Source organism: Pan paniscus, chromosome 10 (genome assembly GCF_029289425.2).
Source record: "Pan paniscus chromosome 10, NHGRI_mPanPan1-v2.0_pri, whole genome shotgun sequence".
Classification (NCBI taxonomy): domain Eukaryota; kingdom Metazoa; phylum Chordata; class Mammalia; order Primates; family Hominidae; genus Pan; species Pan paniscus.
The window spans coordinates 64,012,501-64,024,887 of record NC_073259.2 but is presented as its reverse complement, the minus strand read 5'-3'; the positions used below and the strand labels follow the sequence as shown (position 1 = coordinate 64,024,887).

Below are 12,387 nucleotides of genomic sequence, written 5' to 3'. Positions count from 1 at the left end.
ATAGAAGCCACACAAAGATCACTAACTGATAGTTTAGTTGATAACTGTTTTCCAGTTTAGTTGTCAAAGCATGGTGTGAACAAAATGCTGAGTGTCAACACTGGCATTACAAATAGGCCCAAAATTTGAGCTTTTAATGAGAATGAGAAACATTTTATGAGATTTAACTGAATATGCCTTAACACATCCATGAGGTAGTTAAGTAAACAGTACTACACATTTTAATACATAGTAAACAGAAGCATGGGTAAGTGACATACTCATACTTCAAGCAATAAGAATTAGAAGAAACCACAGAAGCTTGGGGCCTTCTCTCTAGCTCTACCCCAAAGAAAATGAACTGTAATTTTTTTTTTTTAAAGCATCGTATCACTGAAGATTTTCTTCTTCTTTTTTTTTACACTTGCTTATTAGTATAGTATCTCTTTCCAAAGCTGGTACCCTTTTCAATAATGTGATAAAAACTGAGTATAACCCTTAATTCAAGCTAGGCCTCTGCTTCTACCTGAATTGGTACAAAATTAAGACATCTTGTAAGAACTAAAATTGTATTTGAAATTTTTATTTTAGGCTACAAAAACAAGCAAACAAACAACAAATAACTTGAAAACAGGTCTTGTCAAATGATGTAAGTTCATCCTTTCCAGGGAAGCAGAAGGTAGACCCTACCACAAAGAAAAGATGCTTAGTTAATGGAGGTTAAATTTAAAAGTACAGTGAAATTCAGGCTAACTTCTGAAAAATCCTGTTTTATTCACCTCACTGTGGTACCAGTAACTATACTGAGTCACGTTACTTTACAGTTAACTATGTCACCTATAACACAATAATCCATTAACAATCTAATACAGTTATTGGGTGTGGTCATACTGGAAGTTCTTTAAATTCTTAACCATATAGTTGTCTTGCCAATTTTTTTTTCTTTCAGACGAGTCTTGCTCAGCCACCCAGGTTGGAGTGCAGTGGCACGATCTCAGCTCACTGCAACCACCGTCTCCCGGGTTCAAGTGATTCTCCCATCTCAGCCTCCTGAGTAGCTGGGATTACAGGCACCCGCCATCATGCCTGGCTAATTTTTGTATTTTAGTAGAGACGGGGTTTCACCATGTTGGTCAGGCTGGTGTTGAACTCCTGACCTCAGGTGATCTGCCTGCCTCAGCCTCCCAAAGTGCTAGGATTGCAGGCGTGAGCCACCGCGACTGGCATGCCAGTTTTTTTTTTTTTTTTAAACGATGAATTGTCTTAGTACAAGTCCCTGCATTTCTGTAACAAAGTAATGAAAGGCACAGCTAATCCAAGCAGACTTAACCCTATTCAACAAACAGCTGAAAAAATACTTTGGTTCTTCAAGGAAAAAATTACGAAAAAAAAAAAAAGTGTTTCCTTTAACAGTTGTTAATTTTCATAGCTGTACTGCAAGAGCTATATAAAAATATTCCGAAGAACCAAATTATGTAGCAGCGAATGACCATGTGTGACAGAATTTGTGCATTCAACATACCTGGCAGAAAAACTAGTGAAAATGCTAGGTAGAACAGATTGGTCTTTAAAATATCAGTTTCCTGTCCTTTAAAACAAAAATTACCCAGTCTACCAAGAAAATACAAAAACATAAGGCAGTAAGTAAGAGTTGTGTTTAGGCTAGGACAGTGCAGGTTATCCTCAAGGCCACATATATCCTGCTTCACTGCTGCTTGCACTCTGCTGGGTTTTGATCCTTCTTCGGGTCATAGTCTGGATCATTTTCCTCATCTCCTTTGTCCTCTTCCTCATCTGCTTCTTCACCTTCTTCATCATACTGATCATCATCATCTTCAGTAGCTTCTCCAGTAAACTATAACACTGATCTTGGGATTGTATGCTCACGTAAAAAGTGACCAATTTTGAAGTCTGCAGCAAGGATAGCTTCAGCATCATCATCCAGATCTCCACTCTCAGGAACTTCAGGAGGGGCAAGAAAATTAAAGAGTCATTGGAAACTGTTTTAGTCACAATACGAATTGTCCCATGTCCCTAGTGTTTCTGCTGCTGCTTAATGGTTTTCAAAATGACATTCTTTCCTTTTTTCCAATCTATCTGGCCCCCTGTACAACCCATAATTTCTTGTCCATCAAAGGAAAAGGGATCAGAATCATCTGGTTCTGGTTCTAACCTCATCCTATATGTCTTTGTCAGCACTTCATTTGTAAAATATTTACTGGGTTCAAATTGAAATTCTAAGACAAAACTCATAGGCAGGCCAGCATCTGAGAACTTCACTTTAGTATCTTTCACATGCTTCAGAATAGGTTCATCATGTTTCTGAAGCATATCACTGAGCAAGTCAACATTCTTAAAAACAGGTAACCAAAATTCAGGAATTCCTTTGGGGTCTTCTTTTTCTTCATCGTTTTTTTCATCTTCAGTCTTGGCCTTTTCTTTCAACTCCTCTGAAATCTCATCTTCTTCATCTGGTTTCCATTCACATTCTTCCTCTGTAGGTTCATAAATTGTATTAGTAATCTCAGATTGCTTATCAAATAGAGGCTGATAGAGAACAGCATACTTCCTTTCAAGATCGTGAACTTCCTCATAGAATTTGGCTTCTATCTGTGCACCTTTAACTTGCAGGTTTTTGAGAGCATTCACTCCTCTTTTAACTACCCTAGCTAGGCAGGTTGTCAACGTCTGCCATGTTGTAAGAACTCCAAATATCAAGTGGCTAGTATGAGAAGCCAGGCGGCTGGAGCTGTGCAGGCAGTGACTCAGGGCAGCAGCGGTGGTGGGGAGGAGCAAGAGGCAGCGCTGCAAGCAGATGGCGCTAAAAAAAGAGACCCTATCTCTGAAAATGGAAAAAAAAACACTCTTAATTTCACCAACCTGAGATAATTCCTAAAATTTGGCATTGACCTAGGCATTTTTGTATGCATCTACAACACATAGATGCCTATACTACATGTCTTTAAAAATCAGATGCTATACCTATCTTGGAATCATTTCTCAAATCATGTAACAAATAACTTTCTGTCTCATACATTACATTATCAGTCTGAAGATTTGCATAGTATTTTACTTTTTAGATATACCCTCATTTGTTAGGCCAGTCTCCTACTACTGGATAGTTTGTTTTCTGTTATATACACATATAAGCTGTGATGGACTACCTGCATCTGTCTTTGGGGCTTTGTGTCCAAGTAAACACTGAGGATAAATTTGTAGAAGTAAGTTTATTAGATTAAAGGATATAACATCCTTAGAATCTTTCATTACATATTGCATATTGTTAGCATATTGTACTGTTTTACTACTAGCAAGAACATCCATTTCTCTACACCCTCATTAGAACACCTTTTCATTTTGAAATAATTATAGACTCACAGGAAGTTGCAGGGTGATGTACAGGGAGGTCCCATGCACCCTCCACTGTGTACCCTTTCCCCCATCTCCCCCACTGTTGGACATCTTGCATAACTATAGTACAATAACAAAGTGAGAAAATGGACATGGGTACAATCCACAGAGCTTGTTCAGATTTATACGTGAACTTGTGTGTGTGTGTGTGTGTGTGTAGTTCTTTATACTTTAGTGTGACCAAGATGGTCTTCATATGAGTCAACTCCGTAAAGAGAGTATTTATCAGACTAATTATTGGTTATATGTATGGCATATTGAGAAAAATAGATTACCACAAATGGGCCTTTGAAGAGTTTAGTGGGTAAAGTAGGTCAAGGTAATACTGGGCTTGATTAGGCTGTAAAAGTATAACTTTTATTTAAATACTTCTTATTGTTAGATATAATTCATATTCAGAAAAGTACATACAGTGTATATGCACACTTTATAAACAGTTAATAAACCAGTTATCTGTGTCCACCTAATCAAGCGTTTCAGACACTGAAGAGAGACCATTTACATTTATTTCAGGGTTTGGGAGAACTCCACATTTAAGAAGGCATTTGAATTGGGATCTGAATAGAATTTGAGAAGGCAGTAATGAGAGGGCATTTTAGGCTTGGCAACAGCAAAGAATAATGCAAGAATAATGTTTTTGGAGAACAGCAAGTATAGCGATGGGACATAATAGGAGATAAGGCAGGAAGGGTGTCTAGGAACAAGACTGTAGATACGAAGTTTTTTCTGTCTTGCTCTGTCGCCCAGGCTGGAGTGCAGTTGCGCGATCTCGGCTCACTGCAACCTCTGCCTCCCAAGTTCAAGTGATTCTCCTGCCTCAGCCTCCCGAGTAGCTGGGACTACAGGCGTGTGCCACCACGCCCGGCTAATTATTTTTTATTTTTTATTTTTATTAGAGATGAGGTTTCACTGTGTTAGCCAGGATGATCTCGATCTCATGAACACGTGATCCACCTGCCCTGGCTTCCCAAAGTGCTGGGATTACAGGCGTGAGCCACCGCGCCCAGTCCCCCTTTTTTTTGAGACAGTCTCACTCTATTGCCCAAACTGGAGTGTAGTGGCGTGATCTCGGCTCACTGCAAACTCCACCTCCTGGGTTCAAGTGATTCTCCTGCTTCAGCCTCCCGAGTAGCTGGGATTACAGGCACGCACTACTATGCCCGGCTAATTTTTTGTATTTTTAGTAGAGATGGAGTTTCACCATGCTGGCCAGGCTGGTCTCAAACTCCCGACCTTGTGATCCGCCTGCCTCGGCCTCCCAAAGTGCTGGGATTACAGGCATGAGCCACCGCGCCCAGCCGAAATTCTTATCTATTAAGCAATTACTCATTCCCCTCTCCTCCCTCCAGCCCTGGTAACCTCTAATTTAATTAATTAATTACTTTATTAATTTGAGACAGAGCTTCACTTTATTGCCGAGGCTGGAATGCAGTGGCACAGTTTGGGCCAGTCTCTGCCTCCCAGGTTCAAGCAATCATCCTGCCTCAGCCTCCTGAGTAGCTGGGACTACAGGTGCCCACCACCACACCTGGCTAATTTTTGTATTTTTTTGCATTTTTAGTAGATACTGGGTTTCACCATGTTGGCCAGGCTAGTCTTGAACTCCTGACCTCAGGTGATCTGCCCACCTCAGCCTCCCAAAGTGTTGGGATTACAGGTGTGAGCCACTGTGCCTGGCTGAATTTACTTTCTGTCTCTGAATTTGCCTATTGTAGATATTTCATATAAATTGAATCATTCAGTATTTGTCCTTTTGTGCTTGGCTTACTTCTGTTAGCATAATATTAGACTAGTACTTTTTGCCTGAGCTAGTATAAAAAAGTACTCAATAGTGATTGTAAAAATAGAGAGGAAGGGATGATTTGGGGAGGCATTATAAAGGTATTTGTAGAATTCAGATGGACTTGAATTTAAAAAAAGATAATACCAGGGTTTCTAGTTATTAAACAAGATAGGAAACAAAAGGTGCTCAGTAACTATATCAAGAGATTTAATTTGTCTAAGGCTGGGCGTGGTGGCTCATGCCTGTAATCTCAGCACTTTGGGAGGCTGAGGTGGGCAGATCACGAGGTCAAGAGATCAAGACCATCCTGGTCAATGTGGTGAAACCCCGTCTCTACTAAAAATACAAAAATTAGGTGGGCATGGTGGCACATGCCTGTAGTCCCAGCTACTTGGGAGGCTGAGGCAGGAGAATCGCTTGAACCCAGGAGGCAGAGGTTGCAGTAAGCCAAGAGTGCACCACTGCACTCCAGCCTGGGCGACAGAGCGAGACTCCGTCTCAAAAAGAAACAAAACAACAAAAAAAGAGAGATTTAATTTGTCTAAAGCAAGAGTAGGGCTGGGCACGGGTGGCTCACGCCTGTGATCCCAGCACTTTGGGAGGTCAAGGCGGGTGGATCACTTGAGGTCAGGAGTTTGAGACAAGCCTGGCTAACAAGCTATACTTATTTATTTACATATTGTCTATGGCTGCTTATGTGCTTAATGGTAGAGTTGAGTAGTTGCAGCAGAGACTGTATGGCCTGAAAAGCCTAAAATACTAACTATGTGACCCTTTATGGAAAAAGTTTGCCAACCTCTACTTCAGATTGTGAATCAATGGAAATAAATATAAGGCACTGTTTCCTGTCCTCAAGGAAAACTAGGGCAGAGAAAAGGTGCTTAGCAATTCTTAGTTAACTGTTGTTTTATGTCAGAACTTTATTATATTTACATATATATAATTTAATGATTCCTTTTCCCATTTAAAAAAATTAGAGAAACTAGTTCATAATGAGTTGAGTTAGAACACATGGTAATGGGAATGAATGAAATTGTTTATCTGAGGCTTTCTCAGAAAATAAGATGAGCTTAAAGCTTCTAGAAAGACTTCTAACTTGTATCTTCTTTCCCTTTTCGCAATGCCAGAAACCATATACTTCATTGCCTTTCAGATGCGGTGGTGCTAGAATTTGTTATATTTTCCATGAGACTTTTGGGCGAACCTTAGAATCTGTTGATCCACTTGGTGGCCTTAACACTATTGACATTTTGACTGCCATTAGAAATGCTACTGTGAGTATGTTTAGCTTTTTAGACTGTAAAAAGAAAATGAGGTTAAAGTTTTTCTTACCCATATACTGTGTCTTTTTAAATTTAATTATAGTTTATTTTGCTCTCATATTTGAAATTAAAAAGCATTTTTCATGAAAAGTACCAAAAAATGTGACTTTCTTAACCCTTGGGAAGAACTGAAATTACATATATAATAAGAGTTCTAAGTTTTATTTTCTCAGGGTCCTCGTCCTGCTTTATTTGTGCCTGAGGTTTCATTTGAGTTACTGGTGAAGCGGCAAATCAAACGTCTAGAAGAGCCCAGCCTCCGCTGTGTGGAACTGGTTCATGAGGAAATGCAAAGGATCATTCAGCACTGTAGCAATTACAGTACACAGGTAACGGAGAGAAATGTAACAGGTTTCACATGAACTAGAAAAGGACATGAAGTGGTGGTTTCACTGGGTGGAAGGAAATGTATAAGATGGGATACAAGGTAAAATCTGTAGTTCCCTTACCTGAAAGTGATTTGAAATAGGATTCTTAAATGTAGTCTCCAAATTGAATTCAGTATTTCTGTGATCATTAAGTAAAAGAAAATGACTGTTAGCCTGGCATGGTGGCTTCTACATGTAGTCTCAGCTACTTGGGAGGCTAAGGTGGGAGGATGGCTTAGTGAGACTATGACTTAAAAAAAAAACAAAAAACAAAAAACAAACACGTTTTTCTTTCATCTACCATTTGTAGGAATTGTTACGATTTCCTAAACTTCATGATGCCATAGTTGAAGTGGTGACTTGTCTTCTTCGTAAAAGGTTGCCTGTTACAAATGAAATGGTGAGCTACTATAGCATAGATCATTGTAATTACTATTAGTAAAAGTTTAAATTTTTGCTTGGCTGCTTTTTAATAAGCATTATATGGTTACTTTAGAGTTTAGGCATAATGTTTTCCAGTGTATTGGGAGGAAAAACAAGTTGAGTTTCAGTCTCATTTTAAAGGAAAATTTTTAATAATTCTGGTATAAAGTACATTTTTTCTTCATATTTTTTAATCATTGTTAGCCTGCAGGCATGGGTTTTCTTGAAAATAGATTTATGATTGAGGGGTGTGAATAGCTTTGCTGTATTATTTAGTACCACTGATCTTAAGAGAAAATTAGTTCCATCTTTAGCCTCAGTAAACTGAGCATTTATAGCACACTGTTACTTTGAGGTACATTGGAGTAATCTGGCCACTTCTGCAGTTTGCATGTTATGACCTAATAACTATAATATCGTAGTTGCTTGCTACTATTCTGTGGGTTGCTGCTATCCACACAAATAAAAATGCTGAAATTGGCAGAAATATGGGATAAGCATTTAAAATTGCCCTCATGCCTCTAATTGTTGGCTGGGTTTTTTGTTTTTTGTTTTCTTTCTGATCACTAAAAGTGCATTTGGGTCCTTGGCTCAGGATGGTGAGCCCCGTGGAGGTTTACTAAGAGTACAAAACCATCCTTGGAATGTAAGTGCTGCTGCTTGGTTGTTTCTTTAGCGAGGATAGCCCTCAGATTCTGATGTCTAAGACTGAATTTAGCCCAGAATCATTGGACCTTCATTTTAATAGACCCTTTTTACCCAGTTCTGGACTGATAAGTGCTGTTCTGATACCTGAGATTTGTTAGGACAGCACATAATAAAGGGCTCAAGTTTATTCTCTCTGTAAGACTCAGTGGTGTGGTGGCTCACACCTGTAATCCCAACACTTTGGGAAGTCGAGGCGGGTGGATCACTTGAGGTCGGAAGTTTGAGACCAGCCTGACCAACATGGAGAAACCCCCTCTCTACTAAAAATACAAAATTAGCCGGGCGTGGTGGTGCATGCCTGTAATCCCAGCTACTGGGGAGGCTGAGGCAGGCAGGAGAATCACTTGAACCTGGGAGGTGGAGGCTGCGGTGAGCCGAGATCGCGCCATTGCACTCCAGCCTGGGCAACGAGAGCGAAACTCCGTCTCAAACAAACAAACAAACAAAAAGACTTAGCAATTCTGTAGAGGGCTGGATAAATTAATTTTAACTTTTCTTTTTTATTTTCCTCTTAGGATTTTGAACTACATATAATATTTTAACTAGGTGCTTTATAGTTAAGGCTAATCAGTCACTACCTCAGGTCTTTAGATGTATCCTTTACCCAAATAAGTTAACATCTTTAACTTATGCCTTGTTATGAACTTATTTTCTTATTGTTGAAAATGAACTAAAAAAGTGACAGGGAATAGTGGATGACCTGAAGTTTTAATAGCAAAGTTGCATAAAGTGTTGGAATTTAGATTTGCATCAGGTAGATGACTATTTTTCCCTAAGAGTAAAATACTTGTAGTTACTTTAATGTTATTTTTCCCTCTTAGAAATGCAGTTTTAGATGCTGAAATGTAAATAATTTTAAAGCTATAGTAAATTATTGTTTGGCATAAGATTTATCAGTTGGAATATAATTATCAAGTAATTTAGGCATAAGTTTCCTGTACTTTTTCGGTATTGTCTGTTTCATAAGTTTTATATATAAATTTCTCAAAGTAAAATATGGTTGATGTATTTTTGTATATCGCCTAACTTACTTTTTTTCTAGGTCCATAACTTAGTGGCAATTGAACTAGCTTATATCAACACAAAACATCCAGACTTTGCTGATGCTTGTGGGCTAATGAACAATAATATAGAGGTAAATATAATTCTTAAATGCTTTTTCACAGGTAGAAAAATCTGTTGTAACTCAGTTATATCAAACTTATTTAGCATGGAGTAACTATAAAATAGACATGTGCCACATTAGTGCCTGCTGCATGTCAGGAAATATGCTGAGGGGATTACATTGTTTTCTTAATTCTCAAAACCACCTGCAGGCATTATTACTTTCTGCTTATGAAATTGAAATTCAGAAAGAATCTGAAAATTCATTGATTTGGTGTGACTGGCTCTATTTTGGTAACTTATAGTTTATACAGGGGAAGTGTGTACAACAAAGTATTTAAAATTCTTTTCATTTGGCTTTGAAAGCTGTGAAGGAAACACTCAAGAATTAACCAACTTAGCATAAATTTGGAAAAGCAGAGTGCTTTTTTTCACCACTACTGGGATGGCTGCATTTCATGGATCTTTTCTTTCCTTTTGATTTTAATGTAACAAATCGAATAAGATCTCAGATGGAGCCAAGGCTGGTGGACAGAGCAATTTATCCAGAAGCCATTTTTTTCCTCTGCCGCTTTTCTCCAAAAATAGTACATTTTTCTGCTACTCCCTAATTCAGTAAGACCTGAGTCCCCTGCTATACCAAATTTCCTCTTCTGCATATCCATGGTGAGAAAATTGTAAACATGCAATTCAGAAGCTGGAAGGGATCCTGTGTTATTGACTTCAACTCTGGTTAAAACAGATGGGGTGGCCAGACGTGGTGGCTCATGCCTGTAATCCCAGCAATTTGGGAGGTCAAGGCAGGTGGATCACCTGACATCAGGAGTTTGAGACCAGCCTGGCCAACATGGTGAAACCCCGTCTCTACTAAAAATACAAAAAATTAGCCGGGCTTGGTGGCAGGTGCCTGTAATCTGAGCTACTAGGGAGGCTGAGGCAGGAGAATCAACTTGAACCCAGGAGGTGGTTGCAGTGAGCTGAGATCGCGCCATTGCACTCCAGCCTGGGCAACAAGGGCGAAACTCCATCTTAAAAAAAAAACTGGGGAGCTTGAGGCTTACAGATAGCAGTTATTCCTTTGGTGCTTATTTTGCAGGGCACTATCATAGGAAGCAAGCACCTTCTTAACACAGGTATAGGGAACTAATTTTTGGTTACATAGCTGGGGGTGATTCCTGTTATCAGAAAAAATTCCAAAATGCATACATGAGTAGGCACTTCAAAACACTCAGAAAGTAGGCCAGATCACAGTTATGTTAAAAATTAGCATGTAGACACTTAAAGGATTTAGTTTTTTTTTACATTGAAACTAACATCATGAAAAACTTGTGTTTGCGGTAGTTTTGTTACACTGACAAGGTCATATGTGATATGATTTCAGATTAGTATTTTTCTACAAATGAATAGGTTTCTGGTTTTAATGACTGTGCCAGAGAACTTTATGTGGATATTTTCATTTAATCTTTACCACACCCTGAGGGCAGATCATGTCATTAACAGATTAGGACACTAGGGCTTCAAAATAGTTGGTAAGCTGTCCAGTTAGCAAAGCAGGTACTCCACATCTGCTGGGGTCCAGGAGCAGCTCAGATCATAACTGGTTAGTAACAGACTAGGGTGAGAATTCTAGATACCGTGGCCTTTTGCTTTGTATCCCTGTTCAAAACGTACATTTTATCATGCTAATTTTTTATTTTGAAGATTGTTAATATCTATACTTTTATTATCTGTTATTTTTTATTACTGAATACCCGCCCATGAAAAAATAAAATTGGGTCAAATTTCTGTCAAAAAAAATTATTACACATGAAACATCATTGTGGGCTGGGTGTGGTGGCTCATGCCTGTAATCCCAGCACTTTGGTAGGCCGAGGCAGGCTGATCACCTGAGGTCAGGAGTTCAAGTCTAGCCTGGCCAACGTGGCAAAACTGTCTCTACTAAAAATAGAAAAATTAGCCGGGGGTGGTGGATGCCTGTAATCCCAGCTAGTAGGGAGGCTGCAGCAGGGAGAATCCATTGAATCCAGGAGGCGGAGGTTGCAGTGAGCCAAGATCACACCACTGCACTCCAGCCTGGGCGACAGAGCGAGACTCCATTTCAATAAAAAACAAAAACAAAATCATTGTGAGGCTTTAACTTATATTTTTTTGCAAGTTGGACTGTGTTCATGAAATACTTCCTACTTAGGAGCAATTGTGACTTTAACCTAAATAGTTTCTACTTTATCTGATGCTGCCTGTGAGAGATCCATCATTAATTAACATCTACAGATTTCTATATCTTCATAATCTTTTTTTTTTTTTAAGACAGAGTCTCACTCTGTCGCCCAGGCTGGAGTGCAGTGGCATGAGCTCTGCTCACTGCAACCTCTGCCTCCTGGGTTCAAGCAGTTCTCCTGCCGCAGCCTCCTGAGTAGCTGGGATTACAGGTGTGCGCCACCATGCCTGGCTAATTTTTATATTTTTAGTAGAGACAGGGTTTCACCATTTTGGCCAGGCTGGTCTTGAACTGCCCTCAAGTGATCTGCCCACCTTGGCCTCCCAAAATGCTGGGATTACAAGCATGAGGCACTGTGCCCGGCCAATATTTTCATAATCTTTTACCTATCTTGGTGCTTGGATATAGCAGATGCTCGGGACATTCTAATTTGAATTTGTCAGTTTCTTTAGCTTTGTACAAGTTACTTTGATAATATTAGCAAATTAGAACAGTAGGCAATTGATCAGTGTGTTAAATTAGCCAGGTTACAGAAAGGACTAGCAGTTGTCAACACTATTTCCTGGAGGAAGAAATGGAACATTTTTATAGGATAACCTCAACCACAGGTACTTCTTCAAGGTACGGTTTTATGAGGGGAGTTGTTTGAATTTAACACAAAGGTGTTCAGGTTAGAGTGACTTTTAAAGGCTTTGCGGAGTTTTCTGTGATCTCTGGACTTCAAATTCCACATGGTTATGTTGAAGGCTTACCACGTTTCACATTTATGTGAGGACAGTTTACATCACTGTTTCTTAGTGGGAAAGGGGGAGAAGATGGCAGTCTGTTGCCCCTCATTTGAGAATCCCCAGTACAGGGAGCCACTGTTACTGACAGTGTATTGTATCCTTCAGGTGTGTGGGCAGAAAAAAAAAAGATTAAGAAGCTTTGGGTTAAATGATTTCTTATTTATTTTAAAATATGGTAATTATGGCATGAGTCCCAACAGTGAGAGGATGTATCTGTAAGTTACTCCACACTTTTCAATTAACATGAACATTTTTTAGTAGGCATATATCTCAATACTTGGAT

General features: G+C 39.2%; 1 protein-coding gene and 1 pseudogene across 9 annotated transcripts in view; one reads left to right on the top strand and one right to left on the bottom strand.

Annotated features, from left to right (window-relative positions):
- The window catches only part of DNM1L (dynamin 1 like), a 64,473-nt gene that overhangs the window by 45,502 nt on the left and 6,584 nt on the right, over positions 1–12,387 (top strand). For all 9 annotated transcript variants that reach the window (XM_008966287.4, XM_008966293.3, XM_008966291.3 and 6 more), the window contains 4 exons: positions 6,327–6,447; positions 6,669–6,824; positions 7,174–7,263; positions 9,037–9,129. In XM_008966287.4, coding sequence (XP_008964535.1) covers positions 6,327–6,447; positions 6,669–6,824; positions 7,174–7,263; positions 9,037–9,129 — 460 coding nt within the window. The remainder of the gene's footprint in view (positions 1–6,326; positions 6,448–6,668; positions 6,825–7,173; positions 7,264–9,036; positions 9,130–12,387) is intronic.
- On the bottom strand, positions 1,685–2,674 carry LOC100974198 (nucleosome assembly protein 1-like 1; annotated as a pseudogene).